At 38.7% G+C, this 13655-nt stretch overlaps 1 protein-coding gene across 1 annotated transcript in view; it reads right to left on the bottom strand.

Annotated features, from left to right (window-relative positions):
* Window positions 1–5084: 5084 nt before the first annotated feature.
* col19a1 (collagen, type XIX, alpha 1) overlaps window positions 5085–13655 on the bottom strand; it is a 68004-nt gene continuing 59433 nt past the window's right edge. Inside the window, exons 14-15 of the mRNA XM_015014936.1 lie at window positions 6704–6748; window positions 5085–5201 (exon numbers count right to left, since the gene is read on the bottom strand). Of these exons, the coding sequence (XP_014870422.1) occupies window positions 5085–5201; window positions 6704–6748 (162 nt within the window). The remainder of the gene's footprint in view (window positions 5202–6703; window positions 6749–13655) is intronic.

Genomic DNA, 13655 nt, shown 5'->3' with positions numbered 1-13655 from the left:
TTCACAGTTCAGCAATTTCACTGTAACTACACTAATATGTAAATGAGAATTCAACATGTAAGTGTAGTTACCATTGTTTTGTAAATTTCACACATTTCAGCAACGACGCAGTTCAAAGAGCTTCATGTCATAAAAAAAGAACAAAAAATACAAAGTCATATACAACTTCATACAGCCAACAACTGAGAAAACCAGAAATAAACATTATATTTTGATGAGTGCCATCACCAAAATTATTGATGCACATCAAATAAGTTGGTCAGTGGTTCATTTATTATGGTTCAAAGGCAACTCTAAACAGGTGAGGATTTTAGTCTTAATGTAAAGGAACTCAGTGTTTCAGCTGTTTTGCAGTTTTCTGGAAGTTTGTTCCAGACTTTTGGTGCGTAGAAGCTGAATGCTCCTTTAGCTTAGACACCATGACTATGATGTATTCTAGTTTTATTTTAATGTATTCCAGCAGTGTGCAGCAACAAAAGGTGGAGGGGCAGCAATGTGCTACTCTGCTCACTCTTGTTTTCTTCAGCATCTTAACAGAAGTGCTTTAAACATGGGAACTGTACAGCATAACGTAGATTATAATACTTTAGAAACCATAATTTGCGAAACCATTGTGTCTCTTGATACCAGTAACCAGCCCATGCCTGCTATTCTGTGATTTCCAATCATACTTTAGCTTGAGCAGCAGGTAGATCAACAAACATTGCTGCTTTGTTTTACATGTGTGAGAATATTTACAGGGATAGTTTCAGACACTCTGGAGACATTATGGAGCATATGTTTAGAGATGTGAGGAGAGCGAAAGAATGACATGTATTTGCTCACTCCTTTGCAGCTCCAAGACAGATGATACCAGAGAGCTTTGAGTTTCCCTTCCCCCATTCCTTCGACTATGACAACCACAGTAATACTGCACTGCTCTTTTAATGAGATATAGTCACTGTTTCCTCATCCAAATTAGGAGCTGTTATTAAGTCAGCGGACTGCTGGCATATATGAACAGATGGACTCTCTTATTAATATTTCAGCCGAGGAGGAGGGACTAGCAGAAACTCTGACTATAAGATTTAATTGAATTCTGAAGAGCTTCAGCAACCACATGTATTATAATCACAAGACAACTTTACAACTTTGTTGTAGGTGGTTGATGTAGAGATTAAGAATGCAAGCCCTATTTGTAATTGTAAATTAACTTTATATAAAATTTTACATCTGTGAATACTAATGTTTTTAAATGTTCTTTGAAAACATACTGGCTCAGCTCTAGATGTTTCTTACTTAAAGCTACTCACTGCATGAAAGCCTAAAAGTGGGAATTACTTTGACCTTGATTTTTGCGTTTTTTATTTATTTATATATTTTGCAGATTCAAACTGAAAAGTTTTACCACTAAATTGATCAACCTTTTGGTTTTTGCATTTTATTTTTAAAGCAAAGGGTCCAAAGCTTTTTTATGATGACACAGGCAAACTAGACTTCTTATTGAACTACCGATATGGCAGTGATTTTAGCAGAAAGAGTAACTTTATTCATACAATTGAAAGATTGCTGATTTAGTATTAAGTATATGGTCAATGTGGACCATTAACTCACTTAAGTAGACTCTTAGTCTTGCTGTTATGCAAGTTTATGTTATTAACTTGTTTGTTCCTAAACAATACATTTGTAAGTTGCATGTCAAGGTTATTTGTGTTCCCAGCCTGTTCAGTCTTTTGTAAAAAGACTGAAAAAGAACATTATATGCCAATTTGAAACCATTATGTGTTTTTGTTGTAAAGAAACTAATCTTTCAACTATTTTCACATTCTCCACCTTTATTTTGAATCCCATCATTAAAAAAAAGGCACAATTGTGTATAAATATTGCCCTATCTTGTTTCTTGAACTGTTTTGTCCATGCTACGCTATACACTGAAAGTGATTTGCCACCGTGGAGGCAGTTTGCACTGAGTTATGACTGACACTCAACGTAAATCATACCTAATGGAAAGTTGGAATTACCCGGGATGTCACCTGTTGTGAAAAAAACTTGCGCGCTGCATTCTGTCACAGACTCAAAGCTCCATACTTCTCTCGTTATCTCAGTTAGATCTACACAGAACATCATTCACAGTCAATTTACTAGCCGAGGACCACGTAACAAGTGAATAAACCTTTCAAATGAGATTAACTGCAGCGCGGTCAGTGTTTATGTAGATTACTGCTGTATTTACACAATGATAAAGCCCAGGGAACTGTTCCACCTGTGGCTGACTGTGGGTGATGTGTTGACTTTGAGCCACCCAGAGTCATCAAACTGCAATTAAGACTGTCGGCATCACTCTCTCTGTCAATGTCTGCAGAGTGCTGTCAGAGCCCATTTGAGACTGTCGGTGGGGGGCGGGAAGGCACAGTTATGGAGATGTAATTCACAAAGACGTTGACTTTTCCAGCACATCCTGCACAGCAGATCTCTTCTTCCATCTTTTCTTCCTAAAACATTCACACTCTGCTGAGGGAATGAGAGGAGCCTCAGTTCACACAGACACTACACCACCAGCAGCAGCAGCAGCAGCAGCATTGGTCTCACTTCAATCTATTTCATCCTGACTGAAAAATGTAAAAGAAAGGGCACTGAGGACTGCTGTTTAATTATTGCTGCCTATCATAACGTGTTTCCTCTTCAAAGTGTTTAGTGCATCTTCTCTCACTTACCGTTTCGGCCTTTGTAAATGTCTGAATGTGACCAGCTTTACTGTTTTCATCATAACAAATTGAAATGTTCTTCTCTGGGACAGTGTTTTCATTGTTGTGTGCCCAAAACATAAATTTATAATGTTACAGTAAAAATGCAACCATGATGTAGGGGCATGACTTATTCATAGCCAGGGAAGAGCTTGCATTTACATGCATCCTGTAAGAATTAAAAGACAATTCTCAGTGCTTGGTGCTCAGGACATTTTTGCTAACATATGTAACAGGTATTAAAGAAAATACGGAAATATTTTTCCGTCTTTTTCGTAAAATTAGATTTGATCTAATATTATCTGGGAAGTTTTAGACTCCTGCAGGCGTCGTCACCAGCAGATATTATTCAGCGTTGCCTCTGAATTCATTTGAAGTAACTGAGTCACAGTAAGTTGTTTACACCCTTATGGATTTTTAATAAAATAATCGAATTACCATTTGCTAATGCTACAATGAGTTAGCTTTACACATCTTGCACATGTACTGTTTTTACATTTCATTTAAAGAAGACCAATAAAGCTTCTATCTAACAGGGTCTCTCTTTTTTTGTCTTGCTGTTTTGGATGGGGCAAATGTAAAGAACTAATAAGTGATTTCTAAAACATCAAGCTTTTTTTCTTCTACAGGTGACAGGGTACTGAGATGGAGAGTGTTGGATGTACAATAACTCTACAGTCACAATAACCAGGCCATGATGTCTTTTTGTTGTTTAATTTTCTCTTTTTAATGGTAATCATCTTTGTCAGTGTTAGCCAGTTTACTCTTCCCCTTCCTCTAGACAGAAGGACCAGTGGAAGCTTTGCAGTATACAGGAACGAGTGATGAATCCACACACCTGATGAGTAGGAGTGGTCAAGAGGTTGTCCACTACACAATGGCTTCCACTCTCAGCGTGATCACAAGTATTTGCCACTGGAGGCTTGGTGGGCAGCGGGTGGTTTGTAGGTGTATCGGCGAAGGTAGCATGTTGCGCGAAAATTTGTAGGGAGCATGACAGAGGTGCATATCTGAGCATTTTTGTGTTTATTATTTTTAAATCTTACAATCCATATCTCATGTGCTGCTGGTGAGCCAAAACACCCCTGGGCATCATGAAAATGATTGCAGATTTTTTTCTTTTTTTTTTTTTTTTCTTGCAAAAGTACGGTATGTAATGGCCATCTGTCAGTTTGGAGTGTGAGCACTGAGTCATGCTGTGCTGTACTGCAGGAGGCACACAGGCTGGGAGCAGCTATTTAACTTGCAGCAGATACGCTTCGACTCACTGAGCGGTGCCATTTCTGACGAGGGAGATCTGTTCCTGACTATTAACCCAAAAAGGTGTCAGTCATGGACAAAAGAGATCCTTCTGCTGTCCTTTTACATACATCTGGCTTGTCTGTGCTGGCTTAGAGGGGCAACAAGTGTATAGCTTATATCCAGCCATCAGCCATCACGCCATGCAGGAAGGAAACAGGGTCTGTGTCCCAGAAATGAACATGCCTCGATAAGAAATGTGCACCATATGAACGTCATAGGACAAAGAAAAGAATGCAATGAGAACAAGGACGTTCATTTTTGTAGACTTGTCCTGTGTTCTGATGGGGCTGCAATAGAGGTGCTTGAACGCAGTGAGAATCATTGAATTTGGAGAAAAAGTGGGAAGCTTGTAAGCATTTGAACACTATCCAGACTGTGAAGTACAGGTGTGACAACATCATGTTGTGTGGGTGCACCAGGGCACTTCACAAAATACATAGCACCAAGAGAAAAGGACATGATGCAAAAAAAAAAAAAAAAAAAAAAAAAAGGGGGGGAACATCTCAAGACATCATGAAGGACGTTAAAGATCAGGCACAAATGGGTCTTCCAAATGGACAATGGTCCTAAGCACACAAGCAAATTGGCTATAAAGTGGTTTTCAGGAAGAAAAAGTCAATGTTTTGTAGTGGCTATCAAAAAGTGCTGATCTAAATCCCACATAAAATGTATTGGCAGAGCAGAATGCCAGCAAATGTATAACCTGACTCGGACACAGAGGACAAATTTCCAATAAGCTACTGTGAGACGTTTGTGAAAGAACATTGAGGATGTTTGACCAAAGTCATGGAGTTTAAAAGGTAATGCTATTCCACATATAAAAATATAAATAAATGTAAATCTCTGACTTTGAAGAAAGTTGTTAAACCTCTCTCCCACTTATTAATGTACTATCTAGTGAAAAATATTTTAGTAATCCTAATATACCTAAAACATTAAAAGTTAATTCTATTTTAATGTCACAGAGTCAGAAAATTATTTTTATAGAGTGTAGGTGAATTTCCCACCTACACTGGTTTTAGATGTATGTACACAGCTTAGCTTTCAGGACCCATCACATCATTTGCAAAATGTCCAGATATCATCATTAATAACTTTAAATGCATCAAGTTTGTTTTGCGATAACATTTTAGATATTACCTTTGCACTTGCTCCCTCTATGGTTCCTGAAGGACCCTGTAGGAAAAATAAACCCACAAAGGATAATCACATGAATGATCTAATGGATAGCAGAAAGTTATTTGTTATTCTAAATTAGATATTTAGTTGGAAGTAATCCACTTTGCAGTTGTTTATTATATTTTCTAACCTTTGCACTAGTTTTGAGTCAAATAATAACACAGCTGGACCTTGGTCATCTGCAGGTAAATTTGGATTGTGGCTTAGTCATGCCCCCTCTGACACACACCATGGTTGTTATGTTATGCTAACGTGACATTGAAAGCTAACACTGACCCCCTTTGAATGCCCTCAATGTCCTGCTGCCACTGGACAAAGCAGAGTGATGTCCCATAGTGTGTTTTGAATACAAGATTTCACCCCTGATATCAACCTCAGAAAAACAGGTGACCATAATAAATGCCAATACCAGTGGATGGGAGTTAATCTGACACATGTGGAGGGCATCACGAGGACATTGCCATTTAGAAATGTCACACCTCTGTTCTGTCATTTTAATCTCCCACAACTCTGTGTCCAAAAAGACTAAGATTTATTAAGCAAGTAGGTGACACACTCAGTTATGCTTTAAAGATTTACCATTAAGTAGCTCAATTATATCCAAAACAACTGAACTGCAACACTGACAGTAAAATCAGAACAGAGTGTCTCTTTATTTCTCAATGAGATAAAGACAACCCCTAATAGTGCCTTGATAGTGCAATCAAGGAAGTCGTGCTTGAAAATAATTGCACACTCAATGTATCTGAGCTACACAATAGCTAGACCTTCCTGTTTGTTCTGACATCAGCAGGTAAGAGTCTGACAAGCTGTCTCCTCTAATGCTCACTGTTGTTTGTGCCCTTTAGTCAGTGGGTTACCACATAAGCACACAGACACACACACACACATACCTCAGCCCCCCCCCAATCACCCTCCCAACACACACACACACGCACACGCACACACACCATCTGAGATTGTTTTGGACACCTGAGGAAAGGACCATAACTCAAAGACTCAATTGGTCTATGAGACACATTTGCACTACTCATCAATACAAACACATTCTAGTGCTACCTTAAAATACCTTTTGGGGTTTTGTGCAAAGACTCGTCTGTTTGTGCAGTAACTTTTCAAACAGATCAATAAGCATGGAAAGACTTAGCACATGTTTTAAACCGTGCACAGAAAATGTTGTTTCTTTTGTCACTTTGCCATATTGCTGCAATGTCCATACCTCTTGAACTTTTTCAGATGTTGCAACGTCACAACCGCAATCTTTAATGTGAATTATTGGCAATCAATGTACTGACCAACCTAAGTGTTTAGATGTAAAATGATACAAGAGTTTAAAATACACTTGCTTGCATTTGTGTTAAGCGCCCTTCATACTGCTAACATTTCAGATATTTAATAAATGTAGTCCGCTTGCATACATTTTCAGATAATTATAAATCCATTTATTCTGTGAAAGTATTAGAAGTTTCTAAAAAGTGTTGCTATGGTAGCTCACTTACAGGTGGGCCTCTTGGTCCAGGCTCCCCCGGCTTTCCTCTCCGTCCCTGAGGAGGATAGCGAAAAGAAACAGAAAGAACACAGGATGAGTAAAGGATGAGTGGATGTACGACAACAGGTGCAGCAAGACATGGAAGCTGCCAGCAAATAAGGCAAGACAGCAACTCCTGTCGCAGTCTCTAATTCACTTTTAATTAAGAACAAGAAAACAGCTTAATTGCTGCACCCCGTGTGGCCCACTACTCTTTGTTCCCTCGTTTGGTTTACTGCCTCCTTTCCAGCTGTGTGATTCTCTCAGTGTATCAATCAACCCGAGGAGCAAACAGGACAAGCCAGACAATGCTGCATATTGTCACAAAGAAAGATAGGAAAGAAGTCATTTCTGTCAGTTTTTTTTTTTTTTAGGAGAACTTGGAAACCGTGAGATAGAAAGAATAATACACCAAAAAGTTAGTGCTGTAAATCTAGCATTTTATTACGATCAAATGCTTTCTGAAGTGAAGCCAAGTGAGGGGTTACATCAACAGATTGTGTGCATGTGCAAAGATAACTCTTCGTGTTATTTCTGCACAGCTCTGCAGGAGCAGAGAATAGTTGGATCAGACAGGGGAGGTTCCAGGAGCTTTAGCTGGCAAGAAAAGTGTAAAATTAACTGCAACCAGAATCAATCCACTAAACAAATGAATGGCAAAAGCATGATGCACAACACAGTCCTTTTTACGGGGCTAAATGCCATTACCTCTTTCCAGTATGAGTTTCATCATCTGAGGGGAATGTGACATTGTGTTTCTCTGCTACTTTATGTGTTATTGCGAGTGACGCAAAAAACACTTCTTTCCTCTGCAGAGTTAGCTGCAGTGTGGATCTGTGAAAAGCTAAGCTCTCTGGCTGCTGAAAAGAAAAGTTGAGAATCAAAAAGTGACGCCCCCGAATCTTTCCTCTGACACTCCATACGCACACTTTGATTAACTGGGTCAAACTTGACATGTACGATTGCCTGCAACAAAGACGAGGGAAGGAACTTCTCTTCAGCGAGAGCGACTTCTTTTAATCATCTGTTTGCATGTGTGCTCAGGTTCCTGGGCTGCATGTGTACTTTTATGTTTGTAGTCCAGAGATACCAGGATTATGGCAAAGGAAGAAAGCACGGTGTAGTAATGCAAATATTAACCCTAATAACAACACAACACAGCCCGTGTGTGACTTCTCTCTGAAATTACCTCCTTCCCTCTTTCTCCTGCTGTTTGATGTACCAACAAATCCCTGACCACCATCTTTTGATCAGTGGTGTTAATGCACCTCTAATGCTGCAGTATGGAGGCTTTAATGTGAACACGAATGGGTGAAGAGCTTGCAGAAGTCAAATTGCCTTGATGTGTAGAGGCAGCATCTTTAAACCGTGTAATCTTTCTACTTCGTATGGCTGCAATTATAAAACACCTGAGTAGCCCCTTTGAAGGCTTTGCTCTGTTTGCGGCGCAAAAGCTGTCAGAACGGGAAGCCAGTGTTCAGTCAGTAGGCGCTTATGCATGTGGGTGTATAACATGTGCATTCAAAACAGAATTTTTTTGTGTTTAAGGTCTTTTTCTCAAAAGACACGATAATGGCGAGACACTATTTGATTTTTCCTCTTTCAGTGATAATTAACAGGTAGAGTCTGAGTCATTGCCACAGTTGAGAAAAGGAAATGGAAAAACAATGTGTTCTCGCTTCGGTCCCCGCTGGTGCCCTTTCCTCCACTGAACAAAACAACGAAACCAGAGTACGCAGATAAGTAATTTACCTGATGAATATTTCATGGACTATTATTCTAAGTAGGTCATGAATTATGCAATTTCCAGAATTATTTCCCAACACTTGCCCTTAAAATCCCTTTTAACACCAAAGTACACACATAATGATTTTATGTTCATTTATTTACATACAATCACAAGAACAACAAGTGGTATTCCATTTCTCATCAAGAGGACTGAGATCAATAGCTAAGGTTCACCATTATTAAACTTACTTACATTGTTGGAAACATTTGAATTTCTTTGGTTCTTAATGATGAGTTTGGAGGTTGTTAGCTATTTCCTTGAATATAGCGAACATGAGATAATATTTCAATATTTTTGGACTCATCACAGAGAATAATTTTCAACATAATGCAATCTACTGGAGTTAGACTGACAAGGAGACCCCCCCAGTTAGCACTTTATCTCAAATAAATCTGAGAACACGGTGAAGACAGAAAATTGGGCTTCAAGCTGTCATTGCTATTTGCACTCAGTAGATTGTCCAAACTGAAACAACTGGCAGTGACGGAGAAGGATAGTCACCTTTAACTAGACAAAACAGATCCAGACATTTTGAGATAGTCAAGAAAGGAACAACAATGTGGTATTAGAAGATGCTCAGCAAAGCAGTATGCCCAAAGGACATGCATGTAGTTTCTCCCTCCTGAAAAAGAGGTGTTTCACTGGTTTGTGTTTTTAAGAACTTGAAGAGAATAATTTGCTTTACTTACATTATCTGTTTGTACTTGTGCACTTAGTTATTGTACATGTAATTAATCAAATATCTGTATTTTTTTTTAGTATTTTTACTAATGTACTCCTAATCTTAACTCCCGTATTATTTAATTACTTACCTATTCATGTGTATTCTTACTCATTAAATTATCACATATTTTGTTATCATTCATGTAAAACTGCTTGCCAATTTACTACCTTTTGTATACTTATTCACTTGCTTACTTATTACTATTTTTTTCATGATGATTAGAATGCCTCAAGAAAGGTGAAAAGTGCTGCAGTCACTAGGCAACAAGGATGAAATATAAAATGAAAAATGAAATTTGGGCTTCATTACAGTGACCGAAAGATTTGACTGTCAGTCAAAACAGACAGTGTGATAGTTCTGAAATAAAGACATTAGTCAGAATGAAATTAATTAGAAATTAGATTTTTCCATTTGTGTAAAATTTCAAAGTAAAAATATCCATGGGGTTAGAGTAAACTTGACAAAAAAATAAAGCATGCATTACTTACCACAGAGAAGTAGTTGCCGTCTGTGAATCAGTTTATGGCAAAGGCAACTTCAACTTTATTTCATTATGTGCTTTTTGCTCAGTTATTAATCCCTCCTTCTGTGAATGTGATTGTTTTTTTTTTTAAATTCCGATTCCCTTCTTCTCTCCTGTCTGCTGCTTTTCTTGTTACCTCACCTACCTTCCCCTGTTTTCTGTCATTTAGCCTTTTTCTTTCTTCACCCAACCTCCAGTGTCTGTTGAATCACCCTGACAATCTCTGTTGCCATGCAACGCTCAGTGTCCTATAAATTTGACAACATCCTAGTGCTTGATTATTATTTGAGCACTGCAGTGTGAAGCCCTCCTTCAGGTCACTGCAGTAGATTAGATGGAGGTTGAGATGGAGAAAAGCAAGGAAGGACATGATTGCCGAAGAGACGGGAGAGAGTTGGAGAAAGGTGGAGGGAGTGTGGAAGAGGAAAAAGTGGAAGAGCCAGAGTTTCAGAGGTAGCTGTCTGCGTAAATCAAAATTAAATCACGTATTCTCACAAAGTACTTATCTGTTCCACTATAAAAACCTGCAAGCCAAAGTGAAAATGCAGATCACAAGAATTAATTCAATTACAGTGCAAGCTAAAGCTACAGTTGGCACAGATCCGAGAAGAAAGTAAAGAGGCCTCATGTAGACTGACAGGGAGTTTGAACTTCCAGTGTAATCCACACGGATCCAAGTCTTTGGCTCCAGCTCAGCGGTGAATTGAAAAGTATAAAGGAGCCGGCAGCCACGGGGCTCTGCTCAGTCCTGCAACACAAGACTCAATCTGAGTGCAAAGTCAACAGCAACGGTGACACACAGCAGAGGCACTCCTTTATGGAGACTTCCTAATCCTTATCCCAAATGTCAACATGTTCCCTGAGACATTCCATATCGTACAATCCATGCCGGGTGCAGTACAACAAAACAGAGGACAGAATTCTCGTGTGAAGCACTGCGACGGAGGCGTCACTAAAACCCATTTAATTCAGATAAATTACCTTATCAACTGGGGTGTGCACAAGAACTAAAGGAGCCATAGCGAAATGATCACTGCAGGACCACATTCACCCCTATCGCATACCAGAAAACCCAATAATTATTCTACACTTGCAATAATTTTCCTAAATGTTGCTTTGAGAGATCTATTTGAGTCCCATCAAAACTTTTTGTGTCCTCCAGAAAGCCAAATTACTGACACTAAAACAAAAAAAATGGACTTTGTGTTCTGGGAGATATGCCCTTTTCCCCCGACTGAAACACCTATATGCCACCCTATTTTTCTGAGCGAACTGAGTCCTGCCTGCCTTCAGGGACATGTTTTAAAGCCACCTGAGCCTTTTGTAGAACTCTTGTGCTGGGTTTATAAAAATAACTGCTTACTCCATAAGCAGCTGCTGTGTTTCTTTGATAAAAAAAAATAAAGTATATGTAACAATTAAAGTGGTGGTGGTGTGGTGGTTTCACATTATTTTGGACTTCAGGCAGATATAATGTTACAGAGAGACAAATAAGTCAGAACTGCTTACTTGTGTTACAAAAGACACTGAACTTCAAATATATAGACATGTAAGCAATAGAAATGTGAACTTATTTTTTAACGCTCAAAAATAGGCACAAACACAGAGACTGGCTGCCACTGCACAGCCTGTCCAAATGTTTACTCCCTGTTTAAAATGTTTGCCTGCTCCAAAACTGTAAGAGGCTGAAAAATCTAAAACATACATTACAGATGCTTCAAATCTTCTCTGGTCTTTGGTCAGAGCCACGGTTCCCTGTGAAAACACGGGACCATTTGCTGCAGTTTTGCACACGAACAACCAATTCAAGACAATACTCATCCTAACGAGTAATAGCTGACTAGAAACAGAGTGATTTCAGGAAACACAGAGACAAAAACAATCCTTTTCATTTCAGGCAATGTCAGTGTTGATGTTACAAGTCGCATCATACAAAAAATGTGCAAAATGTGTTCAGTTCTTAGCCAGGACTAAGGCTGAACCGGTCTTTAACAAGTCCCATAAACGATCTCGTTGGCTCTCTTCTGCCAGAGCACAAGCTTGGTGCCATATCAGTGTGTGACTCTAAATGTCTCGACAAGTGAATTATATACAGTTTAATTTTTCTAGAGGATTACAGTGCAGTACACCAACTACATTAAACACAAAATTTATCAAAGTATACCCGCAAAAAAAAAAAAATGCTGTAATATCTTTTTAGTCGACTACTCCTGTTTTAAATAAAATTGCTGTCAGCCTGTTTCTGCATAATGCACACAAGCTGTAAATAGTAAAGCACTGTGCAGATAACACTATTTGAAGATGTTAAAGCAAAAAAGGCTTCTGAAATAGTATTTAAGAGTTAATTGCAATGACCTATTTAAATTTTGTTTAGGTTAACGTTAAAACAAACATTGGGAAGATTAAAGAAAGTGTGAGTGTGGTGCTAATACTTTGGCAGCTTTTTTTCTTAAGTAAGGCAGATCAAAAACTACTAAACTAAACCTGTAGTTTTAAAAGAATAGTGGTCACAAGATATTGACTGGTTGTTTGTATCCATAAGACTACTTTCAGCTCCTGAAAGTAGCTGATTTTTTGAGTTAAGAAATAAAAGAAAAAAAGAAAAAAACTGTTCATCAGAGCCAGAGCTGGAGTAATGATCTAAACACAAGCAAGTATTAGCATCAGTTAGCAACCAGTCACATTTAGTGGAGAGAAAAAAATATATATCTCTTTAAATATTTAAACATTTACAGTTCAAATTTTCTACAGTTTAAACAACCCAATACAGAATATTTTGCTAACTCAGTTCTGGTTCAAATACAAAGCTATCCTGGGTTTAGGTTACCGGTTAAACTAAGCACAGTAAGCTAAATTGTCCACCCAAAAATAAGTTAAATTTGCTAATGTATAACATTGAGACTACCAAACAGTGGACTAGCAAGAAAAGGACATGACATAGATAACCAACAACCAATATTTTGGTTAAAATTAAAATTTAGTTTTATTATTTGTTTTGTATGAGAAATAATCGGACTGAAAAACTATTGACATTATTCACAACATGTCTGATAAGACTTTTATTAAGTAATTAAGGTAAGAGTTAAGTAACTACACACAAGCCACTTGCTTGAAATGGCACAAAATGCACTACACAGAGCACGACTGCACCTGTTTGTTATTAAAGACACAATTAGGGGCAGACGGTGCAAATTTCCCACTTCTGAGTATGCTCCCTAAATGCCATCTTAGGACACTGCACAATCTTAGAAAAAGCCTGGGCACTGGAGCTTGCAGAGATCCCTCACACTTGGTAAAAGCCGCAATAAAATAGGATTTGTTCCAGTTGTTTACTGAGGGTTAAGAGGAGCGGCCGGGGCAGGAAGAGAACGGCAAAGCCGACAGCTGCCTGGCAGGGTCTCAAATGCAGCTTAGCATTTTTCACCATTCTGACTGGCACACAATGCGCTCTTTAACTCCCAGCCATCTAAATATTCAAGGAAGTATAAAGAGATGCCTGACACTGCAGACGACTTAAGACACAGCTCAGCCGGCCAAGATTGCACCTATAGTCCCTTGGCTGAAGCTTTCCATGAAGGCTCCCCCTCACAGAGACTCAATCACAGACCCTGTACAACAAAATAGTTATTTGCACAAGAGCCACTAGATGGCAAACTGGTTTCATGACAAATCTCGTGCATGGGAGGGTATAAAGCCAGTGATGAGACTGCAGGCTCTCTTTGAGAGAGGATGGATGTCCTCAATGCATGAATGTATGATGTGTGTTGGGTAACATCCCTAATTAGGCAGTCTGGCAATTAAAGACTGAATACTGTAAAGGAGATTTTTTTTTTTTTGAGGGCCTACAAAGATAAGAAGAAGGAAACAAACACGAGACAAGAAGCTGT

Source organism: Poecilia latipinna, unplaced genomic scaffold (assembly GCF_001443285.1).
Source record: "Poecilia latipinna isolate Pla-1442-1.1 unplaced genomic scaffold, P_latipinna-1.0 Scaffold1863, whole genome shotgun sequence".
NCBI classification, from domain to species: Eukaryota; Metazoa; Chordata; class Actinopteri; order Cyprinodontiformes; family Poeciliidae; genus Poecilia; species Poecilia latipinna.
The sequence above is the reverse complement of the archived record's forward strand: the minus strand, read 5'-3'. Positions and strand labels throughout refer to the sequence as shown.